This window comes from Plecotus auritus, assembly GCF_963455305.1.
Source record: "Plecotus auritus genome assembly, chromosome: 1".
Classification (NCBI taxonomy): domain Eukaryota; kingdom Metazoa; phylum Chordata; class Mammalia; order Chiroptera; family Vespertilionidae; genus Plecotus; species Plecotus auritus.
Window position 1 is genome coordinate 39,514,610 of NC_137770.1, and position 22,595 is coordinate 39,537,204.

The 22,595-nt window shown below is 39.7% G+C and overlaps 2 protein-coding genes across 3 annotated transcripts in view; one reads left to right on the plus strand and one right to left on the minus strand.

The window, feature by feature from the left end:
* PSMA3 (proteasome 20S subunit alpha 3) overlaps window positions 1–20,209 on the minus strand; it is a 32,677-nt gene extending 12,468 nt beyond the window's left edge. Inside the window, exons 1-5 of one of the 2 annotated variants that reach the window (XM_080670226.1) lie at window positions 20,071–20,209; window positions 17,204–17,286; window positions 5,791–5,914; window positions 2,207–2,308; window positions 2,051–2,124 (exon numbers count right to left, since the gene is read on the minus strand). In XM_080670226.1, the coding sequence (XP_080526352.1) occupies window positions 2,051–2,124; window positions 2,207–2,308; window positions 5,791–5,914; window positions 17,204–17,286; window positions 20,071–20,091 (404 nt within the window). In that variant the 5' untranslated portion in view covers window positions 20,092–20,209. The remainder of the gene's footprint in view (window positions 1–2,050; window positions 2,125–2,206; window positions 2,309–5,790; window positions 5,915–17,203; window positions 17,287–20,070) is intronic. The other variant, XM_080670227.1, reaches the window with a different exon arrangement.
* ARMH4 (armadillo like helical domain containing 4) overlaps window positions 1–22,595 on the plus strand; it is a 257,827-nt gene that overhangs the window by 29,692 nt on the left and 205,540 nt on the right. The window lies entirely within an intron of this gene.

Sequence of the window (22,595 nt, forward strand, 5' to 3'; positions counted from 1 at the left end):
GAGAGTAATGATAGATGGAATACTAATAAGAGGAACCAATAGGGAAAAACATAAATATGAAAAAAAGCCAAGGTGACAAAATTCCTGATGTGAATACACTGAATCTACCTCAAGCTCTTATTCCTTCATTTTAGGGGGCTAGCCCCCATATTTCTCCAATTAGCCAAATTAGCTCAGTGCATTTTTAGATGTTCAACAAATTAAAATTGGGCTATGAAACAATCATGTAAATTACTGATTTTCTGAAATTGTAATTTCTTTCCTTTCCCTTAAGAAGTAGAAAAAAAAACCAGCCTCATCTTATATATCATTTAATGTACAGAATATCTTGAACAGCCACCAGTCCAATTCCCACCACTAGCATCATTCCTTTCCATTTTCCACATGGCTATGAGATTTATCTTGCAGAGGATATAACTGACTGTCATTATTTTAAAGCCATTCAATGTTTTTTTAGTATGGAGCAAACTTCTGTTTGATCTGACCCATTCCTACATCTTCAATATCATATAAATACAGTCTACACAATGAGGATACTTGACTACCTCCACATTATCTGAAATGCCTGTGTAGTTTCATACTAGTCCCTTTGCTTGAAATACCCTTATCAATCCCCCTGTATCTCACATCCTCCTTTCCTTGCCAACACTCCAGAAAGAGACCATTCCCTAACTGGTGCCCCACTATACATACCTTTATCATATCACTTCTAAAATTATATCAATGATGACACACTTATCTTTCTGCCTCCCCCATCCCTCCACACTGGCTGGGCTGACTTTATTTCTTAAATACATTTTTACTGATTTCAGAGAGGAAGGGAGAGGGAGAGAGAGAAACATCAATGATGAGAGAAAATCATTGATTGGCTGCCTCCTGCACACCCCCTACTGGGGATCAAGCTCACAACCTGGGCATGTGTCCTTGGCAGGAAAAGAACTTGGGACCCTTCAGTTGGCAGGCTGACGTTCTATCCACTAAACCTAACCGGCTAGGGCTGACTTATTTTTTTAAAAGTTATAAACTAGGGGGATCTGAAAGGCGTCAATGGGGTAAAAGGGGGACATATGTAAAACTTTCAACAATATTTTTTTTAAAGTTATAAAAAACATCTTTTTAAGGGAAATCTAGAGCCATGACAGATCTCTGAGAAGCTGTATTTGAATATTTACATCTAAGCCACATTTGAATATATACTCTAGGTCTTGATGAAACTAAATCCCAGCTTGCCCCCAAAATAAAAGTACCAGCATTCCACCTTAACAACAATAAGAAACTGAGACTAACAGGAACTTAAAATGTATTTTTGTATGCATTCATTACTGACTACTAAACTCCCAAGTATACAGATGGAAATTAATGAGAAAACCAACGTGTCAGAATAGTTGGCTACCTAATAATGGCAACAAGGAATATCAGTTTGCAGTTTCCTGGGAATGTCAGGATCTAATATCAGAGAATGCTTTTTTGTTTTATTGAAAAATAATTAACATACACCTCTGTATCAAAGTTTTAGATATACAGCATGATGATTTGATTTACAAAAACTGTGAAATGATTACCACAATAGGTTTAGTTAACACCCATCATCTCATATAAGAACAGTAAAGAGAAAAAAATTTTCTCCTTGTGATAACTCTTAGATAACAAGCCACATATCTTCCAAGATTAGTGGTTTACAACTGCAGGATTTACTCTCAGCTTTTCTAAATATCATACAGTAGTGTTAACTATAGTCATGAGGCTGTACATTACATCCCTAGTGCTTACTTATAATTGGAAGTTTATACCTTTAGACCAAACCACCTTCCTCTAGAGAATTTGTTATAGTCAAAATTATTACTATGAGGTTCTATGTTTCATCATCAGTTCAACTCTGTATAGTGTTTTTCACTACTCAAAGTTTTTATTTTTATGCACATTGTATTCAATCATTGCCCTAATACCTCTTAGTTTTAGCTCATATTTTTAAGGTGTAAAAGGCTAAAATACTGGGAAAAACAGATACCTATAGTACAGATCTCAGTAAATAAATCAGAAAATTTCATACCTGCAGCCAAAAGGTCTAACAGCACTGTAGAGTGTATATGCATGTACATACATGGCCACTCTGTCTGCAAGATGCTGGGAGAAGGGAGGAAAACAAGAGCTTATCAATGAACCTCTATTACTGTTCAAAAACCTTCCCAACATGTTATCAACTTACTTTTAGTGGAATGTTATAGCCAAAGTTAGATCTAAAGTTGGAAGCTTCTTCTCTTGCAATGTCTGCTAAAGAACGAGCATCTGCCAACAAACCTGCTACTGCCTGAAAGAAATAAGTACCAATTTAATAGATATAACTATCATAAATCAGGGAAAGTACATAATTATTGTAGGCTTTTAAAATATTTAACAAGCATCACCACTAAAAATAAGTTTTTTTGGCTTAAAGGTCTTCCAAAGACATTCTGGCTTTTGGATGCTTGATATGGGATTACAATTTAGAAATTTACCATGTGTGACTTTTATTGCTTTGTGCAATGATCACATTCTGAATGATTATTTCTATAATCAATCCTCCACTTCATTATAAAGATTAAAACAAAAACAAAAATAATAAAACTTTTGGTCTTGGTAAGGACCGATCTTTTCTTTATTTAAAGCAGTTTTATGTTCAAAGAATTACTAAAAGTTTTTATCTAAACAGCACAACCTTAAATCTCCTTTTTCAGCCTATTGACTAATAAGTTGCCAAAACTTAACAAGCCACGTATCTTCCAAGATTAGTGGTTTACAACTGCAGTTACCAAACCAAGTACTGAGATAGCCTACAGCACTGCAATGAACTCTCAAGAGCTGTGAAGTTTGGGGGAAACATTTGTCAAAGCAGTTCAGTTTCAACATCAAATCATTCTACACTCCTTTCAATACATCAAATCACTGAGAAGCTGGGTTGCTCTAATAAAAAATAAGTACTGTGCAAAAATCAATGTGTAACAGGAAATGAGGAGGGCAGCAAGTAATCTGATTCCAAACTTTAGAAGTTATACAGTTCACATTGTGATTGTTTAAAAATTAAAATATACATACTCCTTTCATTTTATGTGTTGATATTTTTTTTATAGCTACTTAGTTTTTAGGACATAAAAACTTAAGTTGTTTGGACCTAAATACATTATAAATAGACCCACTGGGTATTTTTTTGGCCCAGAGAAGACATGAAAAAAATAATTACTGGGACATAGTTACTAGGAACCAAAAAAGTCTGGAAAATGCTAGTTTAGAAAATTTGCAGAATTTATAATTTTTAATAGCCTTTTATCCACTGCTACCTACTAATAGTAATAATGATGAAAATTCCTAACACATATTGAGCACTCATTACATGCTAATTAACATTTTATATAACTATTTTTAACCTTGCCAACAAATGTATAAGGTAGGTAGGTACTATTATCACCATAGCTTTGCAGGTGAGGAAACTAGTGTTTTTAGAGTGACTTTCCAAAGGTTACCCAGCCAGTAAATTTCATTATTTAAGTCATCCATTGCTTTGGAGAAAGCTTATTGTGAAGTCTTAAAATTCTCAAATCACTTGAATATGACAATTGTGGAAACAAAACATCCTTTATTGTTCCTAATTCTCTTCAATGTCTAATGTTTTGCCAATTTCTGGCTATAAGAAATGTCATCAGTTTCCTGGCTTTAAATAACAAATGGAAAAATTTGAAAATTCTAGGGTAACAATTTTTCCATCACAAAAGTGCCTATAAGCATATATTATTTTTTTTAAAATACCCTGACCTAAAGTATTTTTTACTAAGTGAACAAATGCCTAATTTACTAGTTCCTCCCCTTTCAGCTAGATTACAACATGGCAAGTTTCATCAAAACATATTAGTTTCATTGGCAATAATAAATTTGTTCAGGGGAGAAAAATATTCAGAAAAACAATGATCTGAAAGGCAAAAAAATTTTTTTATCTGTAGCTTTACGTTTAACTGGTTATATTTACCAGTCCTTTTTTGTGTTTGTGTGTAACACATCTCATTTGGAAATACCAAACTAACAGCAGAGTGAGTGTGTTCTATAGGATCTCACCCTGCAAAATGGGTCCTGGAGTAAGTAACATGTAGGCCATGCAAACCCAAAAGTCTGAATCCTAGCTTATATCTTGACCAGCTATAGAGATCTATTTTCTCATCTGTAAAAATGGTATTAGAGCCCTAGCCATTTTGGCTCAGTTGTTAGAGCATCCGCCTGCCAGCTGAAGGTCAATGGCATGCACTTGAATTGCAAGCTCAATCCCTGACCCTCTGGCCCCTGTTGGGGCATGTGCACAAGGCAACCAATCGAGGTGTGTTTCTCACATCAATGTTTCTTTCTCTCTGTCTCTTCCCCTCCCTTCCATTCTCTCTAAAAAAAAAATAAATTAGCCCTAGCCGGTTTGGCTCAGTGGATAGAGAGTCGGCCTGCGAACTGAAAGGTCCCAGGTTCGATTCCAGTCAAGGGCACATGCCCGGGTTGTGGGCTCGATCCCCAGTGGGGGATTTACAGGAGGCAGCCAATCCATAATTCTCTCTCATCACTGATGTTTCCATCTCTCTCCCTCTCCCTTCCTCCCTGAAATCAATAAAAATATTTTTTAAAAAATTGAAGAAAAATCAATGGGAAAATTATGTAGTGAGGATTAATAAAAAAAAGAAAAAACGGGATTAGTATTACTTGCACTGGGTTGTCAGGATTAAAGACAATAATTTATGTGAAGAGCCTCTAGCAAAGTACCCAGAACATGGATTTTCTCTCTTCTTCTTAGCCTTTTCAGTAAGCAGGGTTAGAATTTTTCTTTCCTTTTTTAGGTTGTTCTTAATGAAGAATGTCTGACATTCATATAGGATGACACCAGTATAAACCAGTAATGAATGTTATGATTTGCCTTGCAATTGTGCAAAGCAGTCACTCAAGATACTAGCTGCATGAAATAACTTAAAAACAGTGATGCCTATGAAACTATTAAAAAAGATGTGTTCACTTTTCCTTTCATTAAACATCCTTTCCTGGTGCTCTACCTTCCTATAAAGGTATTTGCTATCTAATAACATACTCAGTATGACAGTGACCCCCACAACTATCTAATAACATACTCAGTATGACAGTGACACCCACAAGGGTATGCCTTCATCCGTGATCTATGCTGCCAACATCTCTTCTTTCTATCCGTGATCTATGCTGCCAACATCTCTTCTTTCTTTCTTTTTTTTAATCCTCACCCCAGGATGTTTTTTCAATTTATCTTTAAAGAGACAGAATGGAAGGGAGGTAAAGGGAGGGGGGGGAGAGGGAAAGAGATAGAAAGAGAGAAACAGGGAGGAAGAAACATCAATGTGAGAGAGACACATTGACTGGCTGCCTCTCAAACTGAAGCTGGGGATCAAACCTGCAACTGAGTCACATGTCCTTAACCGGAACTGAACCCGTTACCCTTCCGTCCATAGGCCGACTCTTTAACCACTGACCAAAACAGGCCAGAGCCCAACTTCTCTTTTCTGCACATATTTCTCACCCCTCTCCCCTCCCCCTTTTCTTAAAGCAACTTGGTTTTTCATATCTATTTCCAATCAAGTTATGAGAACTGTTCACAAACCAGTAACTCTCTGTTGATTATTTCTGTGGCTGCTCTCTAATCTGTTTCTACCTCAATGCTAAAGTAATAAATGGGTTCTTTTAATCACATCTTAATATATTCCAATCAATTACTTTACAAGAAACTGGACAAGGCAGAGGAAACATTTTAAAATGTGACCTTACCATTCCAACATGCCGATCAACATTAAAAAGTCGTTTGTTGGACCCTTCTTCATAAAGTTTAGAAAGGACTAATTTTTCCACACCAAAGACAACACCATCTTTACATCTGATTCCAATAGCTGTACTGAAACAAGCACAAGAAAATCAAAATTTTTTAATGAACTTCATAAACACAAAAATAGGTAACATTTAGTTTTTTAAATGTCAAGTACTTTAAAACAAATACATTTGAAAACTAAAAAGGATAAGCTACCTAAGTGTAGTAAATTATAGCCATATAAATATCATGTGACAGCCGAAACCGGTTTGGCTTAGTGGCTAGAGTGTCCGCCTGCGGACTGAAGGGTCCCAGGTTCGATTCCAGTCAAGGGCACGTACCTTGGTTGCGGGCACATCCCCAGTAGGAGGTGTGCAGGAGGCAGCTGATCGATGTTTCTCTCTCATTGATGTTTCTAACTCTCTATCCCTCTCTCTTCCTCTCTGTAAAAATCAATAAAATATATTTTAAATAAATAAATAAATAAATATCATGTGACAAAAAAAATCTGTATTATGACATAAAAAGATATTAAAACATAAGTGAAAAAAGATGCCAACAAATATGTACAAAATGGTAGTGTCTGGCATATGCTGGCCATGTTATAACAAATGTTGACTAAATTCATGTCTATTAAAAGTGGTACATTACATGCATTGAAGAAACAGGCTATACACAAGCTAAAAAGTTAACAGTGACTAACCTGGGTGGATAGATTATAATTCTTTTTCTTTATTTTGCTTATTTGCTTTTTCTGCACTAACCATGTACTGCTTATAATCCTAATATATAAAAACCCAGGGTCCATAACATCCAATAGGACCAAAGGCTTGACCAAGCGGAAGTCAGTGCTGGGTTGCCATAGTGACTCAGCACTTTCTGCCGTGGGGGCTGTGAATCAGGCCCAGAGAGAGGCCTGGGGTCAGAGAAGCAGGGTCTGATCTGTAGCCTCCATGGCAGCTGTTGATCAGCACTTGCCTCTCTCTTTTGCTCCGGGCCTGGCCAGCAGCCACGCCTCTCTTTCTCTCTGGCCTCTGTGGGGGCTGCTGATCAGCCCCACTTCTCTGATCAGGCCCGTTGATAGGCCCAGAGACACTGGCATAGAAACCGACCAATGAGAACCAAATCTGGGTGAAGTGTGAGGAGCCAATGGCTGCCTAGGAGGCAGAGCTTTTGACACTGACTGTTATAGAAACCGACCAATGAGAACCAAATCTGGGTGAAGTGCAAGGAGCCAATGGCTGCCTAGGAGGCGGAGCTTTTGATGCTGACTGGCATAGAAACCGACCAATCAGAACCTGATCTGGGTGAACTGCGAAGGCAGAACCTAAGGTGGGGGCTGAGGAGGGGTTTTAAAGGCAACAGCTATTTGGTTGTAAGAGAGCGGTTCAATTTTTTAATGACTGGTTTGACAGTATAGTGCATATATGGCTGGCTATCAGTCCACATATAGGGATTATATATTTTTGTCTGCCAAGAGCATCTCCTCCTGATGAAAAAGGCTTTTGCCGAAACCGGTTTGGCTCAGTGGATAGAGCGTCGGCCTGTGGACTGAAGGGTCCCAGGTTCGATTCCGGTCAAGGGCATGTACCTTGGTTGCAGGCACATCCCCAGTGGAAGGTGTGCAGGAGGCAGCTGATCGATGTTTCTCTCTCATTGATGTTTCTAACTCTCTATCCCTCTCCCTTCCTCTCTGTAAAAAATCAATAAAATATATTAAAAAAAAAAAAAAAAAAGAAGAAGGCTTTTGCCCCCCATTTAAGCAATCCTATCCTAAAAGGGTAATAGGCTAATTAGACCAGGTCAACCGGCCATCTTCTGGGCATCTGACTTCCTTCCGGACAAAGCCATGGTGGTGGGGGCCAAGGCAGAGGCGGTTAGGGGCGATCAGGCCGGTAGGGGAGGGCAGTTAGGGGTGATCAGGCAGGCAGAGGCAGTGAAGGGTGATCAGGCCAACAGGGGAGAGCAGTTAGGGGCAAGATCAGGCCAGCAGGGGAGGGCAGTTGGAGGCGAGATCAGGCCAGCAGGGGAGGGCAGTTGGGGGCAACCAGGCCAGCATGGGAGGGCAGATGAGAGCAACCAGGCCGACAGGGGAGGGCAGTTGGGAGCGAGATCAGGTTGACAGGCGAGGGCAGTTAGGGGCAATCAGGCAGGCAGGCAGAGGCAGTTAGGGGCAATCAGGCAGGCAGGCGAGCCATTAGGAGCCAGCAGTCCCAGACTGTGGTCAGACATCCCCGAAGGGGTCCCCGATTGAAGAGGATGCAGGCTGGGCTAAGAGTAAGTATATAAAAGAATAAAATATATGTTCTATACAACTGTTTAAAACAAGATAGATCTTGCCAGACCACGGTGGCTCAGTGGTTGAGCATAGACCTATGAACCAGGAGGTCACAGTTCGATTCCCTGTCAAAGCACATGCCTGGGTTGCAGGCTCTATCCCCAGTAGGGGGCTTGCAGGAGGCAGCTGATCCATGATACTCTCTCATCATTGATGTTTCTATCTCTCCAGCTCCCTTCCTCTCTGAAATCAATAAAAATATATTAAAAAAATAGATCTGAAAGTAATCTCTTAAAATGTGGAGAAATTATATGTTGCCATTTTAAGATGAAAATACATTATTTTATTTTTCTAATTCTTTTAATAAAAGGAATTCTGATTAGAAACAACCACAAAAAAACACACACAGAACCACATACACGTATTACAAAGAATTTCAGACACTCCTTCCCCCCACACTTCAGGTATTACTCCCCTTTCAAGTTTTAACTCCTGGGCCCACCTTTCAAAAATCCTGAGAATCTGCAAAGCCCATCTAGCTTATTCAAATTCCTTTCACAAATCCAGTGCTCTGCTGAATTCAACCTCCCTGTCATCCCTCAAATATCTTATGTTCATTTTTGCTGTTAAGTCTTCATTGAGGTTACCCTGGGTGCTAGAATACACTTCCTCCTCACCACTGCATATTTTAAAAAATTTCTACTAACTTTGGCAAATTCACTGGAACTTAAACTCTTTAGCCTCAGGTAGCCTTTCCTAGTTATTCCAAATCATCATCTATCTTCCTCCCTCCCTCCCTCCCCCTTCTTCTCTGAAATCAATAAAAATATATTTTCTAAAAAAAGAATGTCCTTGATAAACCAGTAATTAATATTATTACATGACAACCCCTAAGTACCTGTCTTTTTATTATCATACTGAAATGAAAGGTGCTCAAAGTGCTTCTGCATGGGAAAAAACATTAGCGTAAAAAATGTGTTCTTCCTAGAACATCTATAATAATCTGAAAAGGCTATTAAAATACTTCTCATTTTTCCAACTACATACCTGCATGAAGCCTGATTTGCTTCATAAGATTCAATAAAAGTAAAAACATATTGAAGCAGAAGCAGATATGAGAATCTGTCTTCTATTAAGCTTTAATTAACTATTGTGATCTGCCACTCTTCTCACATTTTTAAATATATTTTGGATAGTTTATTTTTTATTACAAATGTTACCAATATTTAATATCTACACTAATAAAAGAGAAATATGCAAATTCACAGTCACTTTGAAACCAGCCAATCAGGAGTATGCAAATTAACCAGACAAAGATGGCCACGGCCCCGCCCCCCTCTGGGCAGCACACACGCAGGCGCAGAGTGGCTGGGCGGGGCGGGACGCCTGCTATGAGGGGGAGGGCGGGGGACGGAGGGAGCTACAGGAATGGCGCTCCAGCCAGAGCGAAGAAGACTGAAGGCTCCAGCCGGAGCAAAGACAGAAGGCGGCTGCCAGAGCAAAGGCCTGGGTCCCGGGTGCCAGAGGAAAACCGGTGCCGTCAGCCAGGGGAAGGAAGGCCTATTGCACGAATTTTCGTGCAACGGGCCTCTAGTTTTTAAATTACATTCATTTAAATTTTTTATGGTAACATGCAATTGTGTTTATTATTGTTCTTTTGAATGATTTAGTATTTTTAATTGTTTTAAAACCTAACATGTTAAATATTAATAGGACCAATAACTTATGCAGATAAAAACATCATTTATAATGTTTCAATTTTTAAAAATTCTAATTTTATTTAAATGTAACTGTTTTAAATCATATTTAGAAATACTTAATAGAAAACCAAATATTAAATATACAGATCCCATAGCCTAGCCTCAATTTTCTGGGTTACAGATGGTTTCAAAATGTATTTCCAGTTTTTCTTAGTTGATACTTCTCTTACCATTTTTTACACTAATGAAAGTGCAAGAATGCAAAGGAGGGGAAAAAATAGTAACTTCCTTAAGTCTTTCTCCAGCTCCCTAGTCTAAGAGCCAATCTTCCTTTATCAACAGAAGAAAATGTGTCAACTTTTTCTTGAATTTGACTCTCTTCTGAACTCTACTAGGTGTACCGGTTAATAATGCGAATTTTTTTCAATAGATGGAGTTACACATATGTTGATATATATGCAATTTGATATGTATGCTTTTTGTTGTATTGACAACAAGCTTCAAAACTTCATGTCAGCCCTGACTGGTTTGGCTCAGTGGATAGAGCGTCGGCTTGCGGACTGAAGGGTCCCAGGTTCGATTCTGGTCAAGGGCATGTACCTTGGTTGCGGGCACATCCCCAGTGGGGAGTGTGCAGGAGGCAGCTGATCGATGTTTCTCTCTCATCGATATTTCTGACTCTCTATCCCTCTCCCTTCCTCTCTGTAAAAAATCAATAAAGTATATTTAAAAAAAAAAAAAAAAAACTTCATGTCAAATTTGCTGAAGGTGTTAACATCATAGATATTTTTACACTTAAAAATGTCGAATTTTGTGCCAAAAAAAGAGCATTTGCGGTAAGTTTTAATTTGTTACTTTATTTTAAAGAAAAGTGCTGCTGAATACTTCTGGAAGCTTATGGTGAACATGCTCCATCTCAAGATACTTGTGGCCCTAATTAGTTTTGCTCAGTGGCTAGAGCAGGGGTGGGCAAACTTTTTGACTCGAGGGCCACAATGGGTTCTTAAACTGGACCGGAGAGCTGGAACAAAAGCATGGATGGAGTGTTTGTGTGAACTAATATAAATTCAAAGTAAACATCATTACATAAAAGGGTACGGTCTTTTTTTTAAATTTATTTCAATAGTTTTATTCATTTCAAACATTTTAACAAGAAGAATGTAAACATTAATTATTATAATTTGAAACTTCAAAAAATGGAGGAATCATAGCACAATAACATACCTTATATTGAAGATGGCAAAGGCAAAATAAAATTGCCTAACAAAGGAAAGGTACAAAAGCCTTTCAAATTAAACATAAATATAATAAAATAATTTAAAACTAAAACAAATAGAAAAGAACAAAATGTGTAAACAGTAAATTAAACATTTTCTTTAGTGCAACTTCCAAATTATGCCCGGGACGTAGATGTAGATGGCAATGTAGACTGGGTTGAAAGGATTTTGGTCTTTAAAACATCAACTTCAGTGGGAACAGTGTTGTTGGTCTCCTTTTTAGCTAATGCTCTGATACTGTGCTCTCCAGGGGTGTGTCTCCCTACATCACCACGATAACGTGTCTACGCATTCCCAGGGTGATGTCGGGGGACGCGTCCGCAGGCATTACAAGGAGCCTCTGGAAGATTGAGAGGTTGTTCCTTCTACTGAATGGGCGGATATAAATCCACCCACTCAGAAGAAGGAAATGCGGCCGTGTTTCCAGACGTTGCCATGTTAACACTGCTGCTGGTGAAGGAGTGGAGGGGAGAACAAGAGAACCCTCCGCTCTTTCAGCTCCGTGGGCCGGATAGAACAGCCGAACGGGCCGGATCTGGCCCGCGGGTCGTAGTTTGCCCACAGCTGGGCTAGAGGGTCGGCCTGTGGACTGAAGGGTTCCAGTTTTGATTCCAGTCAAGGACATGTACGCGCACATCCCCAGTAGGAGGTGTGCAAGAAGCAGCTGATCGATGTTCCTAACTCTCTACCCTTTTCCCTTCCTCTCTGTTAAAAAAAAAAAAAAAATTACTAAAATATACTTAAAAAAAAAAAAGATACTTGTGAACGCTGGTTTAAACGCTTTAAAAGTGATGATTTCAATGTGAAAGACAAAGACGTCCATATCAACTGAAAAAGTTTGAAGATCAAAAATTACGAGCATTACTGGATGAAGATGCGTGTTAAACTCAAAAACAACTTGCAGAAAGATTAAACGTTGCTCAGCAAACAATTTCTGATCATTTACAAGCAATGGGAAAGATTTTAAAGGAAGGAAAATGGGTGACACATCAACTGAATGAAAGACAAATGGAAAACCGAAGTCATCAGTAAAATGTTGCTTCAACAGCATGAAAGAAAGTCTTTTTTTGCATCGAATCGTAACTGGCAATGACAAGTGGATTTATTTTGAGGATCCCAAATGCACAAAATCATGGGTTGATCCAGGTCAACCATCAACATCGACTGCAAAGCCAAATAACTTTGGAAAGAAGACAATGCTCTGCGTTTGGTGGGACCAGGAAGGTGTGGTGTATTATGAGCTTCTAAAAACCAGGTGAAACCCTTAATACTGATCGATACCGACAACAAATAATCAATGTAAACTATGCTTTGATCATGAAATGACCAGAATGCGCCAGAAGACATGGCAAAGTAATTTTGCTTCATGTAGACTCACCATCACACACTTCAAAACCAGTTAAAGACACGTTAAAAGATCTTGCCTGGGAAGTATTAACCCACCCGCTGTATTCACCAGAGCTTGCTCCTTCAGATCAGCACTTGTTCTGATCGATGGCACACACACTTTCTGAGCAGCATTTGAAAACATACGAAGAAGTGGAAAATTGGGTTTCTGAATGGTTTGCCTCAAAACAAGAAAAGTTCTATTGGAACGGTATCCACAAATTACCTGAAAGATGGGGGAAATGTGTAGCTAGCGATGGACATTACTTTGATTAACGCACTTTTGATGTTTCTCTTGAAATTATCATGTTTTCTTTGATTACAAAATCCGCTATTATTAACCAGTACACCTAGTATCAGGCTTTGTATACAATGACAAATACATTTTAGCCTGAATTCTTTTTTTTTTTTTTAAACATATTTTATTGATTTTTTACAGAGAGGAAGGGAGAGGGATAGAGAGTTAGAAACATTGATGAGAGAGAAACATCGATCAGCTGCCTCCTGCACACCCCCTACTGGGGACGTGCCCGCAACCAAGGTACATGCCCTTGACCGGAATCGAACCTGGGACCTTTCAGTCCGCAGGCTGGCGCTCTATCCATTGAGCCAAACCGGTTTCGGCTAGCCTGAATTCTTAACAGCTTTGCTTCTATTACAGTATCAGATACCAACAACCTATAAATATACCAATGTATCTAATACAACATTTAAACACAAAATAAACTAACTTTGTTTCAAATCCTATAATAGGACTTAAAATGTATTTTTGCTAAAAAATTTTTAAATATTAGAAATCCACATACTTTCTTTCAGGAATAACTACTGAGGACATGCTAGGTGCTAGCACATGCAAAGACAAATAACAGTCTCCATAATCATATAGCAGTATTAAAGATATTAGTACAAATTTGAGTAACTCAGTATTTGCATGTGGACTTTTCTAAAACTCTACAAACATTTCCCTACTCCACCTCTACTCCAAAAGCTTTCATTATTATTTTTTACATTTTTTATATTGATTTCAGAGAGGAAGAGAGAGGGAGAGACAGATAGAAACATCAACGATGAGAGAGAATCATTGATTGGCTGCCTCCTGCACGCCCCACACTGGGGATTAAGCCCACAACCCGGGCATGTACCCTTGACAGGAATTGAACCCGGAACTCTTCAGTCTGCAGGCCAACACTCTTTCCACTGAGCCAAACTGGATAGGGCTCATTATTATTTTAAAAACTGAGCTTAAACACCAACACCATTTGTTTAGTAGGCCTGAAAAAAATTCTTTGAGATCTGAGTGAAATGCTATAATAAAAATTCATTTTTAAAAGTCCTTTAATTCATCCCAAAGCTTCTTTAGATTCAAAAATACAATTAACACGTAACTATAACTGATACAATTTCTTCAATGAAAGATTCATAAAATTTGCCACGAGATCATTTTAGTGCATTATTCTAAACAATAAAAGATAAAGTAAAGGAAGTGAGTCCAACAGCAAAGTATCTTAGTGATCCTACACCAGCCGTGGGCAAACTACGGCCCGCGGCCCGGATCTGGCTATTCTATCCGGTTCTCTTATTCTCCCCTCCACTCCTTTACTTTGAATTTATATTAGTTCACACAAACACTCCAACCATGCTTTTGTTCCGGCCCTCCGGTCCAGTTTAAGAACCCATTGTGGCCCTCGAGTCAAAAAGTTTGCCCACCCCTGTCGTACACCTTTTGGTGTGGCAGCAGCAGAATTTTTTTAAATCCCTGCAGAGAGGAACACATGACTAATGGCATAGGACATTTAAAAAACAAAGAAATACAAGTGAAAACCTAATTGCCAAAGAAAACAATGATATAAACCAGGAAATGGGCTAGCAAAGATGATAATGAATTTGGTTTTATACACTAAAGTAGAGGCCCGATGCACAAAGATTCATGCAAGAATGAGCATTCCTTCCCCTGGCTGCCGGCACCACCTTCACTCTGGCCGGAGCTGCCTTTCCGCCTTCCCACGCTGCCCAGAGGCCCGGAGCATTACACACCAACCCCAGCTGCTTGGCAACTGCATATGCAAATTAACCCGTCGGCTTTGTTGGGTTAATTTGCATACTCACTCCTGATTGGCTGGTGGGTGTCGCAAAGGTACGGTCAGTAGCATGTTACTCTTTTATTAGGTAGATAGGTAGATTTGAGACATGGTAAAATGTCCAAGTCGAAATATAGGACTGGGGAAGGAAACAGGATCCAAGATGGCGGCATAGGTAAACACCTAAACTGCTGCCTCGCACAACAATTTTAAAACAACAACTAAAAGACAAAACGTCTATCACCCAGAACCACGGGAAAGCTGGCTGAGTGGAAGTTCTACAACTAGAAGGAAAGAGAAAACAGCATTGAGAGGTGCACAAGCGCTGAAAAGCTGAGGTACGGAGGCGCGTGAATCGGGCTGGCGACGGGCGACTGGGAGCCCTGCTTTTTTCAACCCAAAGGGAGACAAGCTCCCGATTACTCCAAACTCCAGTTTCTGGGGAGCCGCGGGGGACCCGAACTCCTACGGGGAGAAGCTGGACTGTCTGCCGTGGGGTCAGAAAGTGAGGATGGCTTGCTTGCAGGGCTGCGCGCAGGAATAATTGTTTACTGTGCTGGAGCGCGGGACGCAGGGACGTGGTCGAAGACGCAGAGCCGGCTAACTGGCAGCCATCACTGTTTGCCACGCCCTAGCCTAGTCACACCCTGAGATCCCACCCCGCACAACCTACAAACCCACCCAAGCTCCAAGCAGCGGCTTTAGCATATGAATGACCTGCCCTATCGCAGCTTAACCTAGCAAACTTGCAGCCCAGGTCAGACAGCTCCAAAACCTCCAAACCCCAAGCAAAGAGGAGAAAACTGTAGTTCTCGCTGTAGCGCCGGCTGGGTAGCCTCAGACGGTAGCTGACCTGCACCCCATTAGAGATCCAGAAGCCAGTGTACCTAGTGGTCAGTGTGAGACACCAGATTTCAACTCCTCACATCCATAAGTGACACATTCAAGAGGCAGACTCAGTGAGCACCAAAGCCCCACTGAAACAAGTCCTGCACCATAAGGGTGTCTCCAGCACAGCAGTTCTTCCATTATAGACACAGCAGGTCCTCACAGGCAACTGGCCTGGAGGTCAATTCCTCCCAGTGTACCAACAGCAATCAAGGCTTAACTACACCAAGACTTTGCACTCAGCCCACAAAGGGGTGTACCAAAGGCGTCCACCTCAGGTGATTGGGGAGGCTGAGCTACTGGCCCCTATAGGTCACCTACCACACAAAGCCACTCCATCAGCACAAGGAAGCAACAAAATGCGGAGACAAAGAAACATGTCACAAATGAAAGAAATGGAGGAAAGCAAACTACTGGACGACATAGAGTTCAGAACCACATTTATAAGGTTACTCAAAAATCTTCTAAAAACCGCTGAGGAACTTAGTGAGACCTTTAAGGATCTTAATGAGAATGCCAAAAAAATGGAAAAGGACCAGTCAGAAATTAAGCATACACTGTCTGAAATAAAGAATATACAGAAACTCAACTGTAGATCAATGTACCCCAAGAATCAAACCAAAGATCTGAAATATGAGGAAACAAAAAACACCCAACCAGAAAAATAAAAAGAAAAAATAATCCAAAAATATGAAGATGGTGTAAGGAGCCTCTGGGACAACTTCAAGCGTACCAACATCCGAATTTTTGGGGTGCCAGAAGAAGAGCAAGAGCAAAATATTGAAAACCTATTATAAGAAATAATGACAGAAAACTTTCCCTACCTGGTGAAAGAAATAGACTTACAAGTTCAGGAAGCACACAGAACCCCATACAAAAGGAATCCAAAGAGGACCACATCTAGACACATCATAATTAAAATGCCAAGGGCAAAAGACAAAGAGAGAATCTTGAAAGCAGCAGGAGAAAAACTGTTAGTTACCTACAAGGGAGCACCCATACGATTGTCAGCTGATTTCTCAGCAGAAACTATGCAGGCCAGAAGGGTGTGGCAAGAAATATTCAAAGTGATGAATAGCAAGAACCTACAACCAAGATTACTCTACCCAGCAAAGCTATCATTCAGAGTTGAAGGTCAGTTAAAGAGCTTCACAGACAAGAAAACGCTAAAGGAGTTCATCACCACCAAACCAGTATTACATGAAATGCTGAAGGGTATTCTTTAAGAAGAGGAAGAAGAAGAAAAAGGTAAAGATAAAAATTATGAACAACAAAATGACATCAAATACCTACCTACCAACAAGTGAATCTAAAAATCAAGTGAATAAAAAATCTGAAGAACAGAATGGACTGGTGAATATAATAGAATCAGGGGCATATAAAGGGAGTGGACTGAGAATTCTCAGGGGAAGGGGGTGTGAAGGTGTGGGAAGAGATTGGACAAAAATCTTACACCTATGGATGAAGACAGTGGCGGGGGGTAAGGGCATGGGGTGGGGAATCAGGTGGAGGGGAGCTATGGGGGGAAAAAAAGAGGAACACCTGTAATAATCTGAACAATAAAGATTTATTTAAAAAAAAAAAAAGAAATATGACTGGGACTCATGAAATGATCTGGCCTAATAAGAGATCTGAAAATGACTAATAAATTGAGATTATTTTAGGACACGTTTTGTACCAAAGTAAACGTAACAAAGGCTAAGTACTAAAAATACAGAAAAAGAGATATTTAATAATATGCTAATTTCAAGTAAAACAATGTTTCTTACCTACTATTTTCCACAGCCTTCATAGCATATTCAACTTGAAAAACTCTTCCATCAGGAGAGAATGTAGAGGCTGACAGGTCATACTGAAAGGAAAAAGGCAACAATAAGCCTATAATTATGTATCTTTGGCAATAATAACCTTACAATTTTTTTTCTAAATGTCTTACACATCAGAAATGTGTGTTAACTCTCAACAAAGACTTTGCTTTAGCATGTCAGAGCAGCAACAGAAGCTAAGGGAAAAGTAATAATACACTTTAGATTTCTGCTATTGGAAAGCAATAGATAGAAGTCCCAGATAAAAGCCAACTTTTTTCCAATAAAACACAAAACTCAATTTTGTAATTACTATGGTATGGCAGAAATAACACTGAAGTCAGAACATTCTAATTCATAACTGTGGCACTAAACAAACTGAAGAGCCTTAGACAAATCATTTAGCATTAAAAAATGTAATAAGCATGTTAGTCACTATAAGGGAATATTAAGAATACTCATTCTTTAACTCCTTCATTTCAAATCAGACCAGGCACAAATCTGATGTTGGAGATACAGCAGTAACCCAGAAAAAGGACTATAATGAGCCCTGGCCAGTGTGGCTCAGTTGGTTGAATGTTGCCCTATGCACCAAAAGGTCTCCGGTTCCATTCCTGGTCAGGGCACATGCCCAGGTGAATATGGGAGACAACAGATCTTTCTCTTTCTCTTTCTCTTTCTCTTTCTCTCTCATCAATGTTTTTTTTCTCTCCCTCTCCCTTGCTCTCTCTCTAAAATCAATAAAGACATTTTTTTTAAAAAGCACTATAATGAAAATAAAACAGATTGAAGGAATAGGAGTAACTATTACAGACTACCTGATCAGGAAAGGTCTTGCTGGGGCAGTTAGTTATATTTAGTTATGTAGACTGAGTCACACAGTCCTAACTAGCCATTTAGGATATGGAGGAGCCATCCTGGCATTTGGCCTAAAGACCTGAAGGTAGAAATAAGCCTAGCACAATCCAGGAAAAGAAATAAGGCCACTGCGTCTTGAGCACTGTAAGTGGTACAGAGAAAACTGTATCAGAGATATGTGGCGATAAACTATACTGCCTTCCAGGCTGGAGTAAGAAGTTTATATTTTATTCTAAATGCAATAGGAAGTCATTGGAATGTAAACAGGGCAGGGGGTGATATAATCTAATTAAAAAAAAAAAAACATCATCTGAAAAATGAATTGCAGTGGGAACAAGAGTGGAAGCAGAGATCAGATATTCCAAAGGTGGTACTTCGACTAGAGAAAAAAAGATGGAAAGCAATCTCTTTTGAGAGTAGAGAACCTCCTCCCTCCCCCCACAACAAAACCCTGCTAATGGATTGGCTCTAGGAGTAAAGTAAAGTAAAAAAGAAATTAAAGGTGAATCAGATTTTTTTCATTTGAGCAACTAAAGCTGGACCATTCACTGAGCTGAAGATTGTAGGAGATGCAAATAGGAAGTAAAAAAGAAATTAAAGATGAACCATGCATTTTTTTTTCACTTGAGCAACTAGAACTGGACCATTCACTGAAGACTCAAGATTGTTAAGAGATGCAAAATGGCAAGAAAACCCAGAGCTCTACTTTGGACATGTAGTTTGAAATGCCTGTTAAACAATCAAGTGGAGAGAAATGTCAAGTAGACAGGTCTTATTAGAAGTGAAAACAGGAGGTGAGCCCTCCACAGTGGTGCTTCCTGATGTGTTAAACGAAGATTCTTAACTCTACCACTATAACAAAAAAAGGTTATATTACCAAGTGTTTACAGGGTTTGGAGAATGAAACACTACCAATCGAAAGTAATATTAATGCAGTTGCAAAGTCAATTTGCTACAATATATATTACTAAACAACTACTATTCCTAAAAAAAAAAAAACTAACTTTAGCATCACATAACCAAATGGAATAAACCATTCCAAACATAAGCTGCCTATTATCAAACTCGGAAAACCAATACTTGGGTTTAATGCTGAGTATCAAAATCCTGTGAACTGTAGAATTTGATGAACTCAGAAACCCATTATTCAACGCCTTCATGCAAACAACCAATTTGTATTTCTAAACAAAACTATATTTTCTATATGGAGAAATACATAAAAGCGGTTAGCAAATGATTGCATATATGCAGTACGTTTAACAAGAAGTTAGCCGAACAAGTCCAACTTCAAAACCCTCATCAACAGTCTTGTCTATGAAAAGTCAGAAGCGGTTAGGTCCCTAGCTAATAATTTCAATGTTTGCAGTAGTGTACTAAGTACTCAGTACAGGAAAAGCTGGGACAAAGGAAAAACGTAAAGGATTCTTCAGATTTCACTTTTCAGACCATTTTTCTTATTAGTTCTGTCCCGATAGTTTCCAAAGAAGCATACTGAGCGATCACTCCACTCGGAGGGAAGATGGAAAAGGCCCCGTGAGTCAGCAGCACCCTAGCAACTGCATGGAACTGTCCACGGAAAGCGGCGTCTCAGATCTTGGAACCACAAGCCGCCTTGCCTCAGTGGTTCTCAAGAGGGGCTGACGCCCAAACCCTTCACACTGTCTCAGGCCCCACGAGCTTCCACTTTCGGTTTCCCTGAGAGGGTCAAGAAAGTGACTCAGCAATCCAAAGCGGCTCCAAATCTCACTGCTGCGCCGCCAGGCCCGCCACACCTGAGCTGCAAAGCTTCAGGTCACTGTCACCGCAGGCTCCGGCCTAGAAATAAGCGTGTGGGAAGGACAACTGGAAGCGGCCCGCTTGGCCGAAAGCAGTCCCAGTGCACCCCGAACTGGCGCACCCTAAGCGGCCTGCCCGAGCTCCCTTCAACGCGAATCCTTTGACTAGACTATCACACCGAGAGATAACAAACTCACCCCGGTGCCGATCGAGCTCATCCTGCTAAAAACCAGCGAAACGTGTAGGGTTTCTGGGCCGAAAGCGCTCCCGCTACACCGCAGCACGCAGACTAGTAACAGGCTCTCTCGTTGGCTGACCTCTCAACCAATAGCCTTCTCTGTGGTTCGTTCCTCGGTGTTTAGCTCCGGGAACAGAGGATTATGGGAAAGGAAAAGGAGGGGACAACCAAGGCGGGCGATGCGCATGAGCAGAAACAATGAAGGTGGGGTTAGGGCAAGAGAGGGGTTCTTTCTCTTCATTTTCTGTCGTGAATGATGTGGAGTCATTTTGAGTCATCGGGTTGAGAAGCTGCTCTATTCCATTTCCTAGGAATTATTTATCTCTTGTACTATCCCTCTATCTTGATATCTTATTCTTTCTTAGAGCAAAGCAGAGATGTTCTTACCAAGACCAAAGAAAGCGATAGAGATGTCTCCCTCCACACTTGGCGTCGCGGTTCTGACCCATTATTCTGAGGGCATCCCCTTCAACCCGCCCATCCTCACAACAGTGGAAGTTGCACTCTAAAGGTATCTCACCTTTGAGCTCAGGAATTTTACAGAAGCATTAGTACCGTTTTTGTGAAAAGAACTATTTAGTGGAATTAAGGATAAAACTGATTAAAGATATTGGTTGAGATCTAATATATTCCAAGTACTCTGCTAAACTAACTGGTGATAAAGAGGTGGAGTAGACCTAACCTCAACCCTCGTGGAATTCACATACAATGTAACGAAATAAGCAAAATAGTTGGACCTTGCGGTAAGAAGGTAGAAGAGACAATGGAGGTTTGAACTTGAGACCTGATACTTACAGAATGACTTTCGGAATGGGTGATATTTAAACTGAAACTTGGGATTGTTATAGGAATATAAGCTTGACATTTTACAGAACCATCAGGGCAGCCTGGCCTGTCTGATTAAGTGGGGGAGACGGCAGGAAGTAAAATCAGAGAGGTGAACATGGAACCAGATCTTGTAGTGGTTTAGATTTTAGTCTTATTATTAAAGCAGGACCATTAGCACTTTTTAAACTATTAAATGCCTCAGTGTGTATTTTCCCCAAAACAATAGTATTTTACATAGTCCACAATACAGTTATGAAAATCAGAAAATTAACAATACTATTTTCTAATATACAGACTTTTTTAGATTTTTGGCAATTCAGTAATGCCCTTCACACACACACACACACACACACACACACACACACACACAAATCCAACACCATACATTGCATTCAGTTGCAGGTCTTTAGGTTCCTTTAATCTGGAAATAATCGCTTAATATAAATAGTGCCTTAATGATTCCATTGTCTCCGAATGTCATAATTTGATTAAAATCAGTTTTTCTTCTTTCCTCTAAGAATTAACATTCTTTACCATACGATTCAATGACTAATTCTTTCCTCCCGGCTTCTGTTATTTGAGCTGGATAATTGTCTCTGAGGGTCGCATCTCTCAATTGTCAGGCGGTTACCAGAAAGAGGCCTCATTTTAAGTGGACCAGAAGCCCCTTCCTCAATTTAACATTCCTTGACTAGATCATATTAAAGGAAAAAAGCTAACTCTGCTGTTTTTTGGGTTTTTTTTTTTTTTCAGTGTAATCTTTTAGTGGTTGAACTTTGGTTTTTTTGTTTGTGTGTTGTTGTTGTTGTTGTTGTTGTTTAATATGGAAAGCTTAAAGAATTTACGTGTCCTTGCGTAGGAGTTATGCTAATCAATTCTGTATGGTTCCAATGTGCCTCGATGTGGTAGTGGTCCGGCTGTGTGTGGACTGAACTTTGTTTTTTAATGTTGTCTGCCACGTTGTAGGAATCCAGTATGTCATTTGATAGCCTTGATACGTGTTTTCTGAAGATAACATATTAAGCAGTATTTTAAAACACGTCAAAAAAAGATTCAATGAATGAACCTGTAATTATAAAGATTTGCATATGTTTTCAGTGATCTTGATATACACACGCAAAAGAAATTATTAAATTCCAGTTCCATTAAAGAAATGTTTTAAAGAATTATTGAAAATAATCGGGACGTGCATATTTAATAGTATGATACAATTTTTTGTAAATAGGTAGAAAACGTAATGTAGCTAAACAATGATCAAGAAGTAGAAAAACGCCACTCGTTTACGTGTGCCCGGCTAGCTCAGTCGGTAGAGCATGGGACTCTTAATCCCAGGGTCGTGGGTTCGAGCCCCACGTTGGGCGGTCATTTTATGTTCCCTTAGGGAACGTTGTTTCAAGGTTTCTCCAAAGCACTATAACCAAGTAGGGGATCTTGAAACCTAATTATTTTCAATATTAACCAGATCTCCGGAAAAAAGTTTATTTTGCAAACGAAACAGGTCTCAGACCGCGCTTGCGCACTTGAAAGCACACGTTCCTCTTTCTGCGGTCTCTTCCCAACTTCCTCCTTAAAGCACAGAGGAAACTGAAAATCCACTGTTTAAAGTTGAGACTCGTTTTCTGGGTTACTATTTTAGTCTAATTATTAGTTACTGGT